Source organism: Typopeltis vanoorti, chromosome 5 (assembly GCF_054136105.1).
Source record: "Typopeltis vanoorti isolate ZY-2024b chromosome 5, IOZ_Tvanoo_1.0, whole genome shotgun sequence".
Classification (NCBI taxonomy): domain Eukaryota; kingdom Metazoa; phylum Arthropoda; class Arachnida; order Uropygi; family Thelyphonidae; genus Typopeltis; species Typopeltis vanoorti.
In genome coordinates this window covers 7,991,483-8,015,143 of record NC_143553.1, presented here as the reverse complement: position 1 = coordinate 8,015,143, position 23,661 = coordinate 7,991,483, and the positions used below count along the sequence as shown (strand labels likewise).

Below are 23,661 nucleotides of genomic sequence, written 5' to 3'. Positions count from 1 at the left end.
GTAACTAAATTGAAGCAGATGAGATTGGATGATAGACTAGTCAATTGGATAGGTGATTGGCTATCAGATATGTACCAGAAAGTTGTGTATAAGGGTACTATTTCGAAACAGAAAAGTCACTAGAGGTGTGCCACAAGGGGTCTGGTTTGGGACCATTGTTATTTAATTTGTATACTAATGATATTTGGATGGATTTAAATGGTGATATACAACTGTTTGCAGATAATATAAAACTGGGGAGGGTAATGAAGAATCAAGCAGATATTGTGGCCTTACAGGAAGATTTGAAAAGATGAGTAGGCAAAAGTATGGAACTGTCAGTTCAATGTTGAAAAGTATAAGGTTCTGAAATTTGGTAGACAACAATAGGATGCAAAGTATATACTTGGTAGGGAAATTTTGGAATAAGTTGAGGAGATCAGAGGAGACCTTGGAGTGTGCACAGAAATCTGATGTTCAGAGGTTGCATTGCACAAGATGTGAAGAAATCGCATCACATTTTGATAATGATGCAAAGGACCTTAACTGTAGAAATAAAGATGCTTTGGTTCCATTGTATAAGGCCTTGATCAGGCCTCATATGGATTACTGTGCACATATTTGGTCCCGTAGTTTACCTTGTCTTTGGGATGTGGAATATGAGCATGGGGGGGGGGGGATATTCAGACATTTAAGGTGGTAAAGGGGTGTTACTAGTTTAATGTGGCAGAAATTTTTTTATAGAATGGAAGAAGGGGATAGAACAAGGGGACAGACCTGGAAGCTGTATAAGGAAGGTGTTAGCAGCGTCGTAAGGATCAGGTTCTTTACTTCGATAGTGGTTAGTGGGTGGAATGCATTGCCTAATATTGTAGTGAATACAGATCCATTGAATGAGTTTAAAGCACTGTTTGATGGGTTCTGTATGTAAGAGCATCTTCCTGTGATGAGTCTTTTTGACTCCATGGAGTTCTGGTGTTAATAATAAAGCTGACTGATTATATTGATTAATTTCATTTGTTGTGGTATTATTTAAAATGTGTTCTCTACCAAGAAATTAAATGAAATATATATTAACACATTTTGGCATTCAGAGAGGCATTAAATAAATTAAATTAAATGAACACTTTGTACTATTATGCCATAGTTCTGAATCTATTGTAATTGGGATTACTGATTAAAAATGAACTTGTTACAATTTTCACAATATGTACCACAATTAAGACTAATCTTTAACAACAAATTACACAATAACCACAGTGGTTAACTGTTAGAGAATCGGAACAATTCTCTCTCTCTCTACCTCCCTCACCAGTTTGGGAGATTCTCATTTTATGTAAATATCTAAAATAGTTTTAATATTATTTATTAATATATTAATTTCTAGCTCACAGCAACTGTTTTTAATTAATTAACCAATTGTTGTATGTACCTTGTATTCCTTTCTTTGATTTGCTTCTACTCACGGATGGTGTACTTTTATTTTCACTATGAAATATCTGTACTTTCAATGAAGTTAATTGCTGTGGTTATCATGTAATTTGTTTTTTTAATTAAAATGACTGCATATTCTTTAAGATTTTTCTGTTTTTTGATATGATACATAGGTTCCCTTTAGCATTAAAATTTTTGCTTATGTTTCACTGTCATTGTTTCATATTTAATCTTTATGATTATAAATGCAGATCATATTTATAATAACATTTTATTAAACTATGCACATCATAGCAATACAGTAGTGTTCCTTCAGTGCATTTGGAAGAATGATCCATTCCATCTGTTTGGAAAGAACTAGGTTTGAACTTACTTTATCTAGAAGTATTTATAATTTTTTTTTTTTTTTTTTTTATTGGTAAGATTCAAATTTGAATTCCAAAATGCAAGAAATATTTATGAGGATTTTTAAGTTGAAGATGAATTGGTCAGTCTCATATGGAGATGCAGAGTTTTTCTTTCTGTATGTATGCCTGCCGTGTAGACTTAGTTTACTGTAATTCTGTATTTTAGCCAACATCTTATACTGCAAAAGACAAAATTAGTACATAAGTAAGATAAATTTAATCAGTATATGTAGTAATCATTTACATATCAAATACTTATATTTTCCTTTAAAAATTTTGTAGATGTACCTAACCCTCCTAATATAATGGGAGTCCAGTGTGATGGATTAACAGCTTTGGTTGAATGGCAACCAAGTGGAGATAGACGTGCACCAATACTGAGCTATACAATTCAGTACAATACAAGTTTTACTCCAGAAACATGGGAGGATGCATTTGTGAATATTCCTGCACCAGATACACGCTTCAAGGTAATACTTTTTAATGAATAAAGTTCAAGTGTAAAAACCTCTATTTGAGTATATTATTTATTTTTTTCACCATGTTTTATTATTTTTAAATTCAATATAAGAAATAAAGACTTTATTTTAGATTATAAAATACAGGTATTCCTCGACTTATGACGGGGTTCCATTCCAACGTCTCCGTCGTAAGTCGAGAACTTTTTTAAATTCTTGATTTGTTTGATTTCGGTTATATTTTCATAAATTAGGTTTCTATTTAACTTAAAATGGTTAAAAATATATAAACTTACATAAACATTTATAAATTATTTATTAGCACATATACATATAAATAAATACAAAATTAAGAAAGAAAAATTTAATAAAAAAATACATAAACACATATCAAAAATGATGCATTTTTGAAATTCCTTTAAATATTAGTTAACATAAACAAAAAACTTATTAATGATGTCTTTAATTAAACAGGTGAGTTACTGTAATTCATTTGGACGATATATGATTATTTCTCGTGATCAGGAGTAGCTTTTTTAATCAGAAAATTGGTTAATGTTGTTTGTTTTTTTTTCTTCCCTTTTCTAGTTCATGTATTTTGCGATAATATCTGACTGCTTCTTGAATTTGCTTTTCGACTTTGGCGAAGCGATCAGTGTCTTGATCCATATTTTCGAGTAGCTGAAGTCCTTGATTTAGTTTAGAAAATATTTCAGCTACTCCTTTTACAGGAAAAGAGCTGGTTAGATAAAATCAGCGGCGGCTCGTGCATAGACACTGCAGAACTACAGCACCCCAATTTTTCTCGATATATAAATATATTTATTAATTTATTTATATTTTCTTGTAATATTTTATTTTATCATCAACAATCCTATACAATTCTCTTATTTTGTATAAAAAAATAATAAAAATCCATCTTGTAGCACTTAGGAGGGCAAAGGATGCTAGCAGCACTGTGTTTACCACAGTGTCATATGGCTACTCGCAAGCATATGCACATCATAGTGAGATGTGAGCTATTAACGTAATGTGGCACTGTCAGTCGTGCAGTTCTACTACTGTCGTTTATGTGCAGTTTGCATCAGTAGTAGAGTGTTCGTAGTGCTTATCGTGTTTACTCCATCTCTCTAAATATTTGGACATTGCAATTAAAGGATTTAATTGTAATGTCCAAAAATTGTAAATCCATTCCTTTAATTACAATTAAAGGAATTGATTTTATTTTAAATTAATTTTGAATTATACTAAACTGTATAATTTTATCAATAATAAACTATTTTTTCATGAAATATCACAAGAAGAATATATTTTATTTTATTAATTATTTTTAATATATTTTATTAATATTTTTTCATGTTTAATTTTTTTTTAAATTTTTATCATAATTTTGATATTTTATCCAAACAAGTATGCACTGTACTTACAGTGTGTATGTATATTTCGAAAGTTGCAGCACCCCCACGATTTCAAGCCACGAGCCGCCACTGGATAAAATTGTATATATAGTGATATTAGTGATATGTTACAAGTTTCCTGTATAAACAGTTCCCTGTCTGAATTTCAGCTTCCTCTTTTTTATTTATTTGTTTATTTTTTTATTTAAAGAATATTGAATTAAATTTGTAAAATTTTAATATACAATCTGATGAAATAGGGTTGTATTACTAAGAGTATTTGCCATTTTGTGGAATAAAATGCTGTCATTAAAACATATTTTATTGATTGCTTTTGTACTTAAACATTTAAATAAATCGATACTTGTTTGTAATTCCCTTATAGGTATCCATGACTCCTTGGGCCAACTATACATTCCGTGTAATAGCAAGAAACAAAATTGGTCCTAGTTTGCCAAGTGGACATTCTGAAAGATGTACAACACCTCAAAATGTTCCATATAAAAATCCAGATAAGGTTATGGGAAGAGGAACACAAAAGGATAATCTAGTCATTTCATGGGCAGTGAGTACCTTAAATGTTTGACATACACTATTTGATTTTTTTGTATCTTTCATATTATTATTATTATGTGACACCTCCAATGACTCAAGGGAGAGAACTCTACAACTTCTTACTATTTTGGGGAGTTGTAGAGTATACATCAGGCCACTAGGTAGCAAGTAGAACACATTGCTTGTTGTATGGGCTGCAGCAAGATAGGTTACTTTGATATTTATTGTATGCCAATACTATGTAATTTTTAGATTTATTTTATTGTACAATGAAACCTGTGAAGAATTCATCACTAAACAAACACATGTAATAACCACAGTAATAAGTTTTAATAAGTAAATATTTCATCCTAAGTATCATAGGACATCATCAGACAAAAGACAGCTCAAGAAACTCAACAAGTTACTTGATGAAACTTCCTTAGTTGAAGAAACAATAAAAAACTCAGGACATACCATGCTAGGCCTACAAGAATATACAGTTTACCTAAGCTTCACAAGAATAATGTTTCACTCAGACCCGTCGTGGATTCTATTAGCAGCCCGAGTTACAAATTATCAAGATTTTTATCTAATCTTCTCCGTCCTCACATAGGCCACATAGCCTCATCAATTAAAAATTCAACATAGAGTTTCATGCAAAAATAAAAGACATTCAACTGTTGAAAACTGACATGATAATTAGTTTTGGCATTGTCTCCCTCTTTACTAATATTCCCCATAAAGAAGCAGTAGACTTGTTAACTCAAAAATTTCCATCTGGTATTGTTGAATTATTCAAATTTCTTATTACGTCCGGTTACTTCACTTAGAAAGAGAAAATTTACAAGCAATAGGAAGGAACAGCAATGAGGTCTCCCTTATCACCAAACTTAGCCATCTTGTTTCTAGAATACCTTGAAGAAAAAAGTTTCACGTTTAAACCCAAACCAAAAATTTGGCTACGATATGTTGATGATGTCTTTGCTGTCTGGGGTCATTCCGAACAAGAACTACACCTAAGTTAAGGGGATAAAAATCCCTCATTGTTTATCAGCCAGTAAGCAAAACTAAGATCGAAAACTACGATCTGTAACGTTTCATGCCGACGAACTGTCGGCGTATCCAAGCGCAAGTGACCACTTGGTAGTGCCACACCACGGCAACTCGTTGCAAAGGTGGAGCAAGCTCCCTCACTGTTCTTGATATTTTCTCATAATGTAAAAACACACAGCTCTTAGGAGATGTAGTACTGTTTTACATTATGAGGAGAGGTCACTACCCAGACCGGTTTCAACCTTTTTTGAGGTCTCATCAGTGAGTAGCTAGACCTAGCATATCAGAGTTTAAGTGAAAAGAACTTACATACTTTTGCTATACGATTGCCAGAAAGGTGTGTCACTATATTATATTATATTATATTATATTATATTATAACATAGTATAACTAAGATGAAAAGCCAAACGGCTATTTTTTTTTTTTTTTTTTTCCGGCGAGGTTGATAAGTTAAGGGGATAAAAATCCCTCATTGTTTATCAGCCAGTAAGCGAAACTAAGATCGAAAACTACGATCTGTAACGTTTCATGCCGACAAACTGTCGGCGTATCCAAGCGTAAGTGACCACTTGGTAGTGCCACACCACGGCAACTCGTTGCAAAGGTGGAGCAAGCTCCCTCACTGTTCTTGATATTTTCTCATAATGTGGGGGGGAGCTTGCTCCACCTTTGCAACGAGTTGCCGTGGTGTGGCACTACCAAGTGGTCACTTACGCTTGGATACGCCGACAGTTCGTCGGCATGAAACGTTATAGATCGTAGTTTTCGATCTTAGTTTCGCTTACTGGCTGATAAACAATGGGGGATTTTTATCCCCTTAACTTATCAACCTCGCCAGAAAAAAATAGCCGTTTGGCTTTTCATCTTAGTAAGAACTACACCTGTTTCTAGATAAAATAAACCTTCTTCATCCTTGCATCAAATTCATACTAGAAAAAGAATCTTCACAGGGTATCTCCTTTCTGGATTTACACATCGAAAGAAAAGAAGATAGTTCCATCTCCACTTCTATCTATCGCAAGCCAAGATTTTCAGGTTGCTACATTCACAATTCTTCTGCTCATCATCCATCTCAAAAATTTGGCATCATTAAATCATTAGTAACCAGACCACACAGATTCTGCTGAATCTCTAAACCAAGAATTGAAAATAATCAAAAATACAGCCATACTAAATGGATACAATTTTAAAACAACTCAAAAATCGTTAGTCACTTGCCCATACATTAACCTAGATAAGAACAAGCCTGTAGGATTCTCATACCTTATGTCAAAGGCATATCCAAACGTCTTTCAAAAATTATGAAGAAATACAAACTTGCTACTACCAACAAACCAATCAACCAGATCTATAACTTGTTACCTTCTCCTAAAGACAAACTCTCACCTCTGACGCTACGTGGCATGTACGAGGTTCCATGCTGCTTTAAATTTTCTGACTATGGACACAGGTAGATCTGTTCATAAACGCATTTCGGAACATCAAGACCATATCCATCTTATCAAATCACAGAAATCTAGCCTCGCACAACATGGAGTTGAAAACCCAAACCATAGGATCCATTGAAAAAAGACAAACTTCTACATAGATCTTTATATAAACATGAACATTTATCTAAAGAAAGTGCTGAAGCCCTACTTCACAGGCCAAATCTAAACCATAATGATGTTCTTGCTATTCCTAAAGTATGGGAAATTGTCATACAAAATTGTGTAAAATAATTTTTATATATGTTATCTTATTTTGATGTAATCTTTTTTTTTTTCCTCCAAATATATTTTAATTTAATTCTATAATACACTACTGCACGCATACTGGGATTCCATTGTAATCATGCACCCTAACTGTATGTTTAACTATACTGACGATGTCCTATGATACTTAGGATGAAATATTTACTTATTAAAACTTATTACTGTGGTAATTAAGTTATTTAGATTTATTGTATACCAGTACCGTGTAATTTTTAGTTTGAGTGTTCTTGTGTGACATTTGTGATTGGAATGTTGTGTTCGATTAAATATTTTAGCAATGTTATTTTAAATTCTTTGTTTCTTGCATACTGCTTTTTGAACAATATGGCAGTGAAAGTGAGATAGTTAATATGTAGGTTGGAGTAAAAGATTCCATTCATGTACCATTTCCTCTCAAGGAAGTTGACTATCATGATGTGACTCATGGTTAACTACAGGCGTAAAAGACAATTAAAATGAATATCATGAATTTTTTGAGAATGGTGTGGTTCCATGAGTGTAACATGTATGTATGCATGTATGTATGGGAGATGTTGCTGATGTTTATATGAAGAGGTTGAATGAGATAAAAGCAAGAATGTGAGTATGCATGAAGAGCGAAATGCTGATTGACCACTTGTTTGAATCAGAGTAGGGAACACAATAGCATAAGTGAAATGGTTGTTGAACAAGATTTTGCAAATACAGGCGTCCCCAGGTTACGAACAAAATACGTTCCTGAGAATGTCTTTAAGTCAGATTTGTATGTGACTCGGATCCCTGATGAACAGCGGTAATAATAATAACAACAACAATACTATAATGGCTCATATGTGGCAATAATTATACAGTGTAATATAATAATAATAATAATACCTCTGTACTGTAATAATAAGTTACAGAAACTATTGTGCTCTTTATTTTAATTCAAACAAACAGAACATAAAAACAAACTCATACAAAAAGTTTAGATAGGAAAAATTTCAAAAAAGAATATTAAAGTCTTGCTTACTGGAAGGGACAATTTTGAGGCAAGAAGGTAGGCAAACATTAACTGGAAGAGTAGGATGGGCCTGGTGCTGGAGAAACCGGATTTGATTCTGTTGCTGGAGTAGGGGAGCTTACCACTGAAGTCAATTTCTTGAAAAAGGTATTATTATTATTACCCCAAGACCTCATGGAGTCAAAGACTCATCTCTGAGGTCCTTTTATCACACACATCTCATCATACCGTGTCTTAAACACACTCAAACACCTAGCAGACACCACACTCTCAGGCAAGGCATTCCAATCATTCACAACTCTGCATTAAAAAAACCTGCCTCTCACTCTCTTACTAACACCCTCTTTATACAGTTTCCAGGGATGACCTCTGGTTCTCCCCTGATCTCCCATTATTCTCAGTAGAACTTCTCCACCATTGATCCTATAACAACCCCTTACCAACTTGTAGGTCTCTATCATTTCTCCCCTCTTCCTCGTGTCCAGCAGACTCTGCAAATTACATCTTCTCAATCTTTTCTCATACTCGACATTCCAGAGGTCAGAAACAACCTTAGCCAGTCACCTTTGGACCCTTTCCAACATCTCTTCATCCTTCTGAAAACCCGGTGACCAAATCTGGGCACAATAATCCATGTGTGGCCTAATCAAAGCCTTATACAATGGAACAAGTTGTATAAGGCTTTGATATATATCTCCCTACTTCTACATGTCAGTGTCCTCCTCATCATTCCCAGAAGTCTTTGTGTTGTCTTCGCAATTTTGGCAATGTGTCCCCTAAATTTTAGATCCTTATCCACTATCACCCCCAGATCTCTTATTTCCTCTACCTCCAACAATATATTCTCACCAAGCATAAATTCTGCATCCCATCTTTGTTTTCCAAATTTTAAAACCTTACATTTTGCAACATTGAACTCGCATCCCCATTTCCGTGCCCAATCACTCAATTTATTCAAGTCTTCATGTAAGGCCACAACATCTTCACTACTCTTTATGGTTCATCCCAACTTTGCATCATCTGCAAACAACTGAATACCACCATCCAAATCTTCACCTATATCATTAATTTACAAGTTAAACAGTAATGGCCCTAAAACAGACCCCTGAGGCACTCCACTAGTGACTTTCCTTTTCTTGGATATCGCACCCCCCCCATACACAACTTGTTGATACCTATCAGATAGCCAGTCTCCAATCCAATGCACTAATCTAATATCCAACCCCATCTGCTCTAGTTTGACTGTCAACTTATCATGAGGTACTCTATCAAAAGCCTTTGCAAAATCTAAGTATATCAATGTGTATCCTTATCCTCTGTCCAAGGAAGCAGTCACCTTATTGTAATAAATAAGTAGATTACTAAAACATGACCTCCCTTTAGCAAATCCATGCTGTCCATCAAAGATAATACCATTGTTGTCAAACCAACTCTGGATCCTAGTTCTCACAAGCTTCTCCAACAACTTAACCACAACAACTGACACAGAGATAGGCCTATAGTTTGATGCTTGAGTTCGATCACCTCCTTTATGAAGTGGCACAATCTTGCCCTCTTTCCATTCCTTAGGAACTTGACCAAGTGCAAGACTCGTATTAAAAAAATATGTCAAGGCAGGTGTCAACTCCCTGGCACATTCCTTCAGAATACACGTAGATATATTATCAAGTCCCACAGCCTTATTTACATCTAGTTTACTCAACTCCCCAAACACCTCTTGCTCACTTTCAGTCAGTCTCTACTCCCCATCATCAACTGCTCTCAATCTCTCAATGTAGTCACATTCACAAGATTGGAAGATCTTTATGAACTGCTCATTAAGTATTTCCACCACACATTCTGCAACAGCTGTCTTTATACCATTTTCTCCAATCAATGTCATCCTTCCATAATCATTCTTTCTTTTGCTGGCTACATATTGAAAGAACTCCCTACGATTCTTTTTGGCTTCATTAGCTGACTGCTGTTCATACCTCTCTTTAGCTACTCTCACCAACCAAGTCACCCTCCTTGCCTGGTCTTTGTAGACATCATGAAATTGGCTATTTCCACTTTTCTTATGCTTCCTTCATAATGCCCTTTTTGCTCTGTATCACATGCTTAATCTTTATTCATCCATCTCACATCTACTTTATTTAACCTTCTCACCCTTGGAATACATTTAGACATTGCATCTACTAGATAGTTTTTGAAAATCCTCCAAGCTGCAATGATCTCTTTTCCAACTAACTCCTCATTCCACGCTACACCCGCAAGCTGTCTCCTGAGCTTTGCACAGCCTTTTTCTTTTTTTCATCATAAATGGACTTGTAGCAGCTGATGTTCTCACTAACTGCATGGTAATCCTTTGTGAACTGCTAAATGTTAGGATCTTGCTCCTCAAGCTCAGCAAATCCTGCTTCAATGAGACAAAAGGCTTCGGCTAATTCATTTGTTGTAAACTTTGTTGGCTCTGGATCTTCTGATTCTTGTGTTTCTATCAGCTGCTTCTCTATCTCCATAAGTTCTTCATTAGTTAGTTGTTGTGAATGGGACTTAAGTCAATGACATTATTTTCATTGATGTTCAATTGCAGTGCACTGCCACTATCCACCACAGCTTTTCTGGCTTCGGTGATGTCTTCTGTGCAGCCACGAAAATCATCACAGAATTGAGGGCACAGTTTCTTCCACACCCCTTTAATTGTTGATTGCTTCACTTCTTCCCAAGAATCAGCAATGTTTTTGATGGCATTATAGATGTTGTAATTCTTTCAGAACTCTATCAAGGTCATCACATCATCATAGCCCTGAATGCTTGGAGGAATATATAAAAGAATGGTATAAAGTAATAAGCCTTAAATGCAGAAATTACTCCCTGGTTCATTGGCTGTAGTAACGATGTAGTTTTGGATGGTAAAAATACAACCTTTACATTATGGTGAAAGTTATCTAAAGATGTTGAATGTCCAAGAGCATTGTCCAGCACAAGCAGAATTTTAAAGAGAATTTTCTTTTACGAACAATAATGTTCTACAGCAGGAATAAAACAGTTCAAGAACCAGTCTTCGAACATGGCAAGTGTGACTAAATTTGACTTCCAAATAACAGGAAGAGCTGCTTTAATAATGCTGCAAAGTGCAGGTTTGTTTACACGTGAAAGAAACTAGTTCCCAAATGATTTAGTATTTAATTATTATCCTTATGGGGAGCCTTGGGAGCCCATCCGTAAGTACAGAATGCTGTAAGTCGGGTCGTCCATAACCCGGGGACCACCTGTATATTAAAAAATGTGTGAAAATGACGGCAAAGGAAACAGTGTGAATAATCATAAGAAAGTAGGCAGGAATGAGAGTGAAAAGCAGAGTGAAAGTAACAGTAATATGAAAAGTGAGGCTGATGAAGAAAAAGCATGTGCAACTGACAGTAAAATATTAAACAAGAATGATAGCAAAAAAATGACATGATTTGAAGACTGAATTGAAGATGAGGCAAGAGAAAATGGATGTGTATGGAAGAATGAAGAAGACTGAAATGAATGATATATGAATGAACGCGGTAATGAAAGACTCATGAGTGGCACTGTATGGAGATTCAATTATTAGAAATGTGGTGAACAAGAAGATGCACAAAGTTTGTTTTCAGGGAACTAAAATGAGTAGAGTGATTGAGGTATTGAACATAAAAGTAAGTGAACCATACCTCTGTAGGAGACTGGTTAACTCATCTTTAGTCAAAGACACGATAAAGGTTCTTCACGTCATGGATAAAAATTGAACCCAGGTTTTTCCAACCAAATGGCTTCATTTGGTTGGAATGGCTCCCATACTGATTGAGCTACAGAGGCTCTGGATTATTATTATTATTAACAACAACATCTGACCTCCATGGATTCAAAGGGCTCATTGTGGGAGGTCCATACTCATGCAAAAAAGATCCTTGAACTGTGCCTTAAATCCATTCCTAGTTTTTGCACACCATGCTCTCAGGCAGTGCATTCCACTCACCACTTACTCTCCATGCAAAGAACCTGCATCTCAAAACCTCATACAGTTTCCAGGAATGGCCTGTAGTTTTACCGTCATTTCCTTCTACTCTATGAAAAATCTCCAAATTAATCTGGTAGCAATCCCCCTCACCAACTTATGCCTCAATCATATCCCTTGATTTGACCACATATGGACTACTGTGCACAGATTTGATTGCCTGATTTTCAAAAGGACAAAGAGATGTTGGAAAGGGTCCAGATATGATTGACTTAGGTAGCATCTAATCTCTGCTATGGTGAATAAGAGGAAAGGGTGAGAAGATGCAATTTACAGTGTCTAGTGGAAGAGGGGGGTGATATGATCGAGATATATAAGTTGGTAAGTGGCTGTTATAGGATCAATGTTGAAGAGTTTTTTCATAAAATGGTGGGAGATCAGGGGAGAACACAAGGTCGTCCCTGGAAGTTGTATAAGGAGAGTGTGAACATAGGAGTTTTGCATGCAGAATTGTGAATGATTGGAATGTATGGTATCTGCAGAGAATTTGAATGTGTTTAAGGCAAGGCATGATGAACTGTGTATATGACAAAAGTACCTCCCAAATGAGTCTTTGACTCCATGGAGGTCTTAGGATAATAATAATAATTTTAGCAATGTGACCCCTAAACATTAAGTATCTGTTCGTCAGGGGCTTTTTATGGATAATTGTACCTGAACCCCCCCCCCCTCCCCGCCACTTCCTCATTCCCAAGAAATCCAGATGACCTGATCCATGTTGTCTAGATGCCTTATGTTCGAAGTTTACTGGCTATATTGCAAAAATGGTCAAAATGGCTCACTAAATTGTCTAGATGCAGAATAATGCAATGACATGCAGAGATAACAAAGTGTTATGATTCCTCTTTAATAAGGCATCCAGACAATTTAGTGAGCCATTTTGACCATTTTTGCAATATAGCCTGTAAACTTCGAATCCCTCTGCATAGTTAATCTCAAATCCCTACCCCATCCATTTCTATCAGATAGCTTGTGATTTTTATCCTATTCTTTGTGTCTCAATCTTCTCTTTGTTTTATTTAAGAGTATATACAAAATACAAGGAATTTATATGTGCCCTGTTCCAGTGGTGCTTATTTCTCTGTTTCTTTTATGTGATTACTATCTGCATCACATATTTTAGAACTGACAGTTTTGTATGTATTAATTTATTGTTAATCATGTTTTTTTTTTTTTTTCTGTTTCTTGATTAGCCAATGCCCTTAATTGAGCAGAATGCTCCTGAATTCTTCTATAAAATATTTTATAAAAGAGAAGACATCCCAAAAGCTAGTTGGGAAGTGAAGGAAATTAAAGATTGGAAACAAAGCCAACTAGTTATTGAAGACCAACCAACTTTCAAACCTTATCGAATCAAAGTCGAAGCTCATAATCGCAAAGGACAGGCACATGTAGCAGCTACAGAAGTAATTGGTTATTCTGGGGAAGATGGTAAGCTGAAGACTTCAGTAATTTTAATTAATTGTTTGGTATAGTACAATTTAATAGCCATTTGATGTTTTCACATAGCAGACATCTCATTTCAGTAATTCTTTTACCATAAACATTCAGCCTGTGATATAAAGGAGCTCTGTTTTTCAAAGGATATTTTTATGGGGGATGGGAGATAATTAATTGAAAATATATAATTCCAGAGAGAGAGAGATTATTAATCGAGAGACCCAAACTACCTAATGAGAGATGATTATTCATCAGATTGTTAAATACAACCATTATGGTGAAGCAGGCCTCTCAGACCACGTGCTCAACACCTTACACCAAATCAACTGGAAAATCACCCACTCTTTACACCATACAAAAACCTGGTTTGAAAGGAAATTTAAGGGAGCCTGTGAAATCCTGATAAACCACCCAAATATCAACAACAAAGATGGCATGAAAATTCCAAGGATCTGGATAGCACACATTCAGCCTACCTAATATATAAGATCCAGCATAAGTCAGGACTCTAGCCACTCTTCAGCCAGTATTAGAAACCATCCCATACCAACTGGGTGGAATGTACAAGTATAATCATGATGTTAATATATGTATATAGATAGATACGTGGCGTTGCGCCCAATGTATTTCTACAACCAACAGATAACACTAATAATAGGACACGAGCATTGATGTATAACTTTTTTTTTTTTTTTTTTCACCAGAGGTCAGGCCAACAATTGTTGTAGCGGTTGGTCAGTGTCTTTAACAAACCAGTTTGATTGTAGTATAGCTTGTTTTCTGTGTATAGTTGTACTCCAGAAGATGAGCTTGACATAAAGGTCGAAACGTTGAATGTAGATTTTTGTTATATTAAACTAAAGTTTTTATTCAAACACGGTAGTTGTCTCCATAATTTTCAAAAATGCAGACTAGAAGTGTCTAATTATAGGCCAGTCTGTGTGTCATCAGTAGTTGTTAAGATCTTGGAAAAAGTAGTGAGGGACCGTATACAGCATTGGGCAGATGAGGGTAATGTTATCTGTGAGAGTCAACATGGATTTGTGATAGGGCGCTCTTGTTTTAGCAATATGCTGGCCTTTTATAATAAAGTTACATGAACATTAGATGAGGGAAAGGCATATACTGAAATTTTCTTAGACTTAGCGAAGGCATTTGACAGGGTGCCACATGATAAGCTGATATTTAAGTTGCAGCACATGGGTCTGGATGATGTCAGATTGGTCAACTGGATTCAGGATTGGCTGTCTGATAGGTATCAGAGAGTTGTGTGTGGTGGAGCAGTTTCAAGGAGGCAGAGGGTTACAAGTGGGGTCCCACAGGGCTCAGTACTAGGACCTATATTGTTTAACCTTTATATCAATGACATTGCCAGTGGATTTCAAGGGGATATTCAGTTGTTTGCAGATGATGTGAAGCTGGGAAGGATTATTAGTAATAGTGCAGATGTGGTAGCCCTGCAAGAGGATTTGAATAAGCTAGACAGATGGGAAAATGAATGGGGGTTTTGGTTTAATGCAGCAAAATGTAAGGTCTTGAGATTTGGGAAACATTGATGGGATGCTGCATTCTCTATGGGGGGAGTTATACTGGAGGAAGTTGGGGAGACAAGAGATCTGGGGTTGATGATTGATAGAAACCTGAAATTTAGTGGACATATTGCAAAGGTGGTGAAGGTATCACAGAGGATTGCTGCAATTATGAGAAGGACACTGACCTGCAGAGATAAAGGGTTATCATTCCGTTGTATAAATCTCTGATCAGACCACACTTAGACTATTGTTCTCAGATTTGTTCCCCAGGATTTGAAGGGGATAAATTAACTGTGGAAAGGGTACAGAGACGGATGACAAAGATGGTTTCAGGACTGCACGATTTTGGTTATGAGGATCGGCTGAGGGAATGTGGACTGCAGAGTTTGGTGGATAGAAGAAGGAGAGGTGATATGCTTGAGACTTTTAAACTGTTGAGAGGTTGTTACAGGGTTGACCCTGGGGAGTTCTTTCACTTGGTTGAACAGCGGAAAGGAGTGATGACAAGAGGCCATCCCTGGAAGTTACGAAAGGAGACTGTGAGCAAGAGGGTGAGGAGTGGTTTCTTTGAACGGAGGGTGGTTGAACTGTGGAATGCATTGCCTGATGGAGTGGTGAGAGTGAGAACGGTCAATGAGTTTAAGGAGTGGTATGATAGACTTTGTGTTTCTTAGGGGTGACCTCCCCTCGATGAATCTTGACAGACTTTATGTTCTTAGGAAGGACCTCCCACGATGAGTCTTTTGACTCCATAGAGGCCTGAATAATAATAATATCCAAGTTTTAATAATCAAATATACTTTGGGAGATGGCATGTTGTTTTAAACTGTTTATTATTTCTGAATGATATAGATATTCAAAGGTTCTTGTACGTAAGCATAAATGTTTGTTACATATAGCTCTTAATTTTTCAGGAATTGACAATGCATACTAGAATATTAATTATAGAAAACTTTAATTAATACCTTCCAATATATTGCAGTGTTACATTGCCATTATCAAGGATCAAAAAACAGTGATATGTGCACGCCTGTACTAACACTGAGCAAATGAGGCTAAATGAAAGCAACAGAAGTCACCTTAGAGTTCAAACAGTGCCTCCTAGTGATCTAAATTGGGCTGATGACCTTAAAACATATGCTCCCCAAATTTGTGGTAGTCTCATGCACCGAAATTTGATGAGGTTTGGAAAGATTTTCAGAGCTGAGGCAGATTTGAGGAATAGTTTTACATACTTTGCTGCAGTGCAATAAAGTGGCCTTCTTCCATCATATCCTGTATTGGGTGTCCAAAGCATGATCAGCTAGTCCTGAGTGTCCATATTGATGGAACTGGATGTATTCTTTGTGTTCACATATCCTGATATTGGCTGTCCTACCTATTTGGCTATAGTAGAATAATTTTCAACTGCAAGGGACTTGGTATACTACTGGTAGGTCTAGGGGATGTGGCTGGTCTTTGGTGGAGCAGATAAGAGATATCAGTTTCTTAAGTAGTCTGTAACTGGTTGTAAGGTCATATTTCCTTAAGATTTTTGTTAAATATAATAATAACTTCTGTTATTGTTGAAGCTATTTCCTCGATTCTTTCAGATAAAGAAAAATTTCAGGAAATAATGGAAGGAAAGTTTGAAGGGGGAAAAGTGTGAATGCATCAGACTTATCTGAAAGAATGGAGGAAATAGCTTCAACGATAATAGAAGTTACTAAAAGTTTAAGAAAATCATCATTACCAGCAAATAGAACTTCTAGAGAAAAACTTACTTTACAGACACTTCATCTAATTAAAAAAAAAAAGAGAACAATTAAGGAAAAGGAGGCATAGAGATAATATATATAATTTGTGGAAATGTGAAAGAAAAGAAATCAAAAATGGCATCTGAAAATATAATTTAAGAACAATTCAGTACATAAAAGAAAACAAATCTCTGAAAATTATCAAACAAGGGTTACACGGAATGAAAATATGGATTCCAAAATTGAAAAATAAGCAAGGAATAGTAGAATACAATAGAGAAATATGTATGAGTTTTATAGGGATTTATACATAGTCAAGGAAACAGATACAAATCCTCTACTACATTTAGATGAGTCTCATGCAGAATCACCCATCGTGATAGAAGAATTATGGAAAATGCTCAAGTCAGCAAGGAGTAATAAAAGTCCTGGAAAAGATGACATATAAACAGAATCCATAAAATCAGGAGGTTCACAGTTTCATAATGGATATGCTCATTGATATTTTAACTACAGAAAAAATTCCAGTTTAGCTGCATAAATACTTGTCTTATTACATAAAGGGCAGCAGAGATGACATCGATAACTATATGCCAATCAGTTTGCTATCACAACTGTACAAAATATTCATATCCATTATATTGAATTGGATCATAATGAACTTGGATGATGCTCAGTCATATGAACAAGCAGGAATTTAGAGAAATATTCCCTACAAAAGATCATATCCACATTATTAACCAAGTAATAGAAAAAAGCAAATGAATATACCTTCCTACATATCTAATGTTTGTTTTGAAAAAGCCTTTGGATATCTTTTAATTTTTCGGGAATTGACAACATATACTAGAATATTAATTATAAAAAATTTTAATTAATACCTTCCTATATTTCAGCAATGCTACATTGCCATCATCAGGAATCACAAAAAACAATGGTTATGTTATTATTATTATTATCCCAAAACCTCATAGAGTCAAAGAATCATCTGGGAGGTCCTTTTATCACACACACACACACAGCTCATCATACCGTGCCTTGAACACATTCAAACTGTTTCCAGACACCACGCTCTCAAGCAAGGCATTCCAATCATTTACAACTCTGCACGAAAAAAAAAACCTGCCCCTCACTCCCCTACTAACACCCTCTTTATACAGTTTCCAGGGATGACCTCTGGTTCTCCCCCGATCTCCCACTGTTTTCTGTAGAACTTCTCCAGCATCGATCCTATAACAACCACTTACCGACTTTAGGTCTCTATCATATCTCCCCTCTTCCTCCTCTCCACCAGACTCTGCAAATTACATCTTCTCAATTTTTCCTCATACTCAACATTCCAGAAGTCAGAAACTACCTTAGTTAGTCTCCTTTGGACCCTTTACAACATCTCTTCATCCTTCTGAAAACCCGGTGACCAAATCTGGGCACAATAGTCCATGTGTGGCCTAATCAAAGCCTTATACAATGAAACAAGAATCTCCCTACTTCTACACGTCAGTGTCCTTCTCATCATTCCCAGAAGCCTTTGTGTTGTCTTCACAATTTTGGTTGTGTCCCCTATATTTCAGATCCTTATCCACTATCACCCCGAGATCTCTTATTTCCTCCACCTCCTACAATATATCCTCACCAAGCATAAATTCTGCATCCTATCTTTGTTTTTAAAATTTTAAAACCTTACATTTTGCAACATTGAACTCACGTCTCCATTTTCCTGCCCAATCACTCAATTTATACAAGTCTTCTTGTAAGGCCAGAACATCTTCACTACTCTTCATGATTCGTCCCAACTTTGAATAATCTGCAAACAACTAAATATCTCCATCCAAGTAAGTGTTCACCTATATCGTTAATATACAAGTTAAACTGTAAAAACAGACCCCCAAGGCACTCCATTAGTGACATTCCTTTTCCTGGATATTGCTCCCCCATACACAACTGGTTGATACCTATCAGATAGCCAGTCTCTAATCCAATGTACTAATCAAATATCCAACCCCATCTGCTCTAGTTTTACTATCAATTTATTATGAGGTACTCTACCAAAAGCCTTTGCGAAATCTAAGTATATTACTGTGCATCCTTCTCCTCTGTCCAAGGAAGCAGTCACTTTATTGTAATAAGTAAATAGATTACTAAAACATGACCTCCCTTTAGCAAATCCATGCTGTTCATCAAAGATAATGCCATTGTTGTCAGCCCAACTCTGGATCCTAGTTCTCACAAGCTTCTCCAACAACTTAACCACAACACATGACACACAGATAGGCCTATAGTTTGATGCTTGAGTTTGATCACCTCCTTTATGAAATGGCACAATCTTGCCCTCCTTCCACTCCTTAGGGACTTGACCGAGTGCAAGACTCGTATTAAAAAATATATCAATACAGGTGTCAACTCCCTGGCACATTCTTTCAGAATATGTGGTGATATATTATCAAGTCCCACAGCCTTATTAACATCTACTTTACTCACCTCTCCATACACCTCTTGCTCACTTACAGTCAGTCTCTCCTCCCCATCATCAACTGCTCTCAATCCCTCGATGAAGTCACATTCACAAGATTGAAAAATCTTTATGAACTGCTCATTAAGTATCTCCACCACACATTCTGCATCAGCTGTCTTTATACCATTTTCTCCAATCAATGTCATTCTTTCATAATCATTCTTTCTTTTGCTGGCTACATATCGAAAGACCTCCTTAGGATTCTTTTTGGCTTCATTAGCTAACTGCTGTTCATACCTCTCTTTAGCTACCCTCACCAACCAAGTCACCCTCCTTGCCTGGTCTTTGTAGACCTCATGGAATTGGTTATTCAACTTCTCTTATGCTGCCTCCAATGCCCTCTTTCTCTGTATCGCATGCTCAATCTCTTTATTCATCCATCTCACACCTACCTTATTTAACCTTCTCACCCTTATAATACACTTAGACATTGCATCTACTAAATAGTTTTTGAAAATCCACCAAGCTGCATTGATCTCTTTTCCAGCTAACTCTGCATTCCATGCTACACCTGCAAGCTGTCTCCTGAGCTCTTGATAATCACCCCCCCCCTTGTAGTTCCACATATACCCTTTTCTCACAGAGGTCCTCACACTGCTGGCAACCTCCCAGGTAATCACCTCATGTTATGTTCACCTTTTAGTGTGGTTTTTTTCATTAATAATTTCAATCGCTCCTTCTTGATGTTCATTTTTTTCCTTGCTGTCAAGAGGATTTGACTGTCTGGTGTGAGATAGAGACAAATATTATTGGTTGCTGCTATAGACCAAGAGGTCTACAGGAAGATGCCATGCAATTATTATGGGGAGAATTCAACTATGATGATGTAGACTGGAGTGAGGAAATGGGGCATGGCAAGATGGAAGGGATAATAGTTGCCAAGGGATAATTAACTGAAATGTTATAGAGGGGAATAGAGGTTTGAGAGTGTTCGATCTGGTAATAGCATTCACAAAAATATCCATAACCAAGGTAGACACTCTGTCTCCAATTGGTGAGAGTGACCATGCAGTCTTGTTTTGGGAAGTTGCCAAACATGTGTGGAATTTTGTGTCAAGAAAGGGTTTATGTTGAACTATAAAGCTGGCAATTATGACAGACTTATGAGGCATCTTGGAGCAGTGCCATTGCTCGAGAAGCTACAAGGAAAGAATGTCAGTAGCACATGAGAAGTGATCAGAGGTTGTTTGAGAGAAGCAGTATCAGACTGCATACCCAAGGTCACCAGGATAAACCAAGTAGGAATTAAATGGATGAGTAGAGATAGAAAGCAAGAGCTGCAAATAAAGAAAACACTGTGCAGGGAATATAAAGTAAAAGGTGATCAGCATACTCATCAGCAGTGCAAAGTGCAATCAAGAAGGGTGACTAATTTGGTAAGAAAGTCCACATCAAATTAAATTTAGAGAAAATTAGCTAAACAAGCCAAAGTAAACCCCAAAAGAGTTTTTTTGTTTTGTAACAAATAAGAGAAAAATTGACTATGATAGGATACATGCATACGTATACATTTTGTATGGGTTGGATTTGTGCAAATAGAAAGATAAAAACAAAAAAAATGAATATATATATATATATATACAGGGTGTTCGGGATAAATTTGACAGTTTCGTAAGGAAAAAGAAAATCTTCTTTGTATCTATTAAATTTAATGAATTGACAAAAAAACATTACAGGCAGAGTTAATTACAATACTATCAACAAGATTTACTCAAAATACCCACCATTAGCATCGATCACAGCTTCAATTCTGCTTCGGAACCTCGAACAAGCTGATGCTACAGTCTCCCTGGGAAGGGCCGCAAAAACTGTTTTAATTTTATCCATTAACTGGGCTTTTGTATTACTGGAAGTGCGATTGGTGTCTTTTTCAACTGCGCCCCATACAAAATAATCCATGGGGTTAAGGTCTGGGGAGTTTGGAGGCCAAACATTTGGACTGGTGAAGTCGTAGAAATTTTCAGACAACCATTTTTGACTTTTCCCAGAGGTGTGGCAAGGGGCCGAATCCTGCTGCCATACATACGGCCTACCATTGGCTACCCTTGTTATCCAGGGCTTGACTACAGTTAGCAACTCCACGAACAAAGCCCGAATTCCAATGCCAGGGTTCTTCAACACCTGTTCCTGCAGATTTGCGAGGAATTCTGCTGTACGAACGCAATCAGATCGTCTGCTAGGGATCTTTCTTCTTGCTACATCCTCATAGTCACCATTGCAAGTCTCTAGTTCATGCCTGATTGTTTTTACTGTATTCAGGGAGCATTGGGCAGCAGTCGTAATATCCTTATTTTGATGGCGGGCACGAATCATCATGATACAAGTTATTCTCTTCCATGATTCAGGTGGGTTCCAGCTATCCATCCTTTCTGACATCTTGTATATGAATGAAGAAGGGTCCAAACTTTTAAATGAAGAGAAGTGTGTGTTAATACATGTAACTTACGGAAAAATATAATTAATTATAAATATGTCAAATTTATCCCGAACACCCTGTATATATATATATATATATATATACTAAAACTAGATACTAAAAATCACAAATTTAAGTTCAGATTGTCTCTAATCGATTGAACATAGTCCGTCAAATGTGCCCTTAAAACTCTGCAGTGGGCAGTCCTGGATAATATGATTGACAGTCTGTTAATCAGCGCCACAGTCACATGTTGGGGATTGACGCAAGCCCCACTTGTACATCATGGTAGCACATCCGGCATGGTCTGGGCAGGTCAAAGCCAGGGGCCTCTGTTGTGGGGTCTGTAATGAGGTGTCCATTTTTTATTGTTGAAGTAAGCCAGCTATTCTTCCATTCAGTTTCAGGAGAATATGTATCTGGTTGCTTAATTTTTCAGATCGGGACTTGAAGCGAATAGGTGGTACATTTTGGAGGTCCTAATGGATGGGTAAGTTATTTCCTATACGTTTCATCCACTCTCTGTTAGCAGCAATTTTCCTCCTTATGTCTATTGGTGGTATGATGTTAGAGAATGTTGGTAACCACTCAACAGGTGTAGACTTTATGCAACCCATGATAATTCTCATGGTATCATTAAGTTGCACATCAACCTTGCTGACCTGGTGACTCGAATACCACACTGGAGCACAGTATTCTGCACAAGAGTACGCTAAGTACGCTTAGTAGATTTTAAAGTGTTGGCTCCTGCTCCCCAGCCCAAACACAAAAGCTTCCTGATGATATTATGCTTAGTTTTTAGCTTTCGGTAGACATTTTCCAGGTGTTTCCTGAAGGTTAAAGAGTCATCTAAGGTGACTCTGAGATATTTTGGGTTGGGGGTTGTACTTCAAAGTTTCTCCTTTGAATGAGACCTTCAGCCGTTTATCAGCTTGATGATTGTTCAAGTGAAATGTGCAAACTTCAGTTTTAGAGGAATTTGGGAAGAGATGCCATTTGGTGTAATAGTTGTACAGAACTTCAAGATCAGAAATGTGCACAGTCTCAGCCTCTTTCAGGTGTTTAGTCTGAGTTGCCAACACCAGATTGTCTGCGTATGTGAACCTTCGAGATGAGGTTTGTGACATATCACTAATGCATAAATTAAAGAGGAGCAGAGCTAGCACAGAGCCCTGTGGTAATCCATTTTTTAGTACTTTAAAGGGACTAATTTTTACCAGTCAGTTGTACCTTGAATTAGCCTTTGATGTCATGTGCTATGATAGGATGACTTTAAATGATGCTTATTGTAAGATGTCAGAAGCAAAAGAAATAGTTGAATTTGGTAAGTGATTATTTTGCAAAGGTGTTGCATCCAGATGGAAATTTTGCAGTTGCCGATATCACAGAAATGCATATCAAAATTGAGGTAGATGAACAGGAAGTATACAGCATCCTGAAAAATATGAATGTAAACACAGCAGTGCAACTGCATGGCATGTAAGCTCAGTGCTACATGAATGTGCAAGAGAATCGGTATTGCTTCTGATGAAGTTTTTCAGTCTAAGTCTCAGCTCTGGTAGGGTTCCACGGGATGAAAAGAGGGTAAGATAGTTCCGTTATATAAAGTTGGCTCCAAGACAGAAGTAGCAAACTACAGACCAATTAATATATCAGAAGTGGTGTTAAAGTATGTGAAAAGTTGGTTAAATATAAAATGTAAAAGTGAGTGGATAGGGATACAGTAATCTACAGTGTGCAGCATAACTTTGTAAAGAGTGTATCCTGTCTTAGTGATTTATTTCCATTTTATAATAAAGTGAGAGTAGTATTGGATAAAGGAAATGGCTACACCATAATACTGCTGGATTTTGCAAAGGCATTTAACAGAATACCATGTGGAAAACTATTACAAAAATTGGAGCTAATGGGAATGATATGAAACTACTAGCAGGTTTATTTATAGCATATGATGATATAATGGCTGTAAGGACCCTTTTATGGGGAAGTACTTAACCAC

At 36.5% G+C, this 23,661-nt stretch overlaps 1 protein-coding gene across 4 annotated transcripts in view; it reads left to right on the top strand.

Annotated features, from left to right (window-relative positions):
- LOC150106214 (neuroglian-like) overlaps positions 1–23,661 on the top strand; it is an 888,579-nt gene that overhangs the window by 603,354 nt on the left and 261,564 nt on the right. For all 4 annotated transcript variants that reach the window (XR_016548353.1, XM_090393042.1, XM_090393040.1 and 1 more), the window contains 3 exons: positions 2,103–2,290; positions 4,061–4,240; positions 13,220–13,457. Coding sequence is in view for 3 of the 4 variants with exons in the window: in XM_090393042.1 (XP_090249168.1) it covers positions 2,103–2,290; positions 4,061–4,240; positions 13,220–13,457 (606 nt within the window). In the remaining variant the exon portion in view is untranslated. The remainder of the gene's footprint in view (positions 1–2,102; positions 2,291–4,060; positions 4,241–13,219; positions 13,458–23,661) is intronic.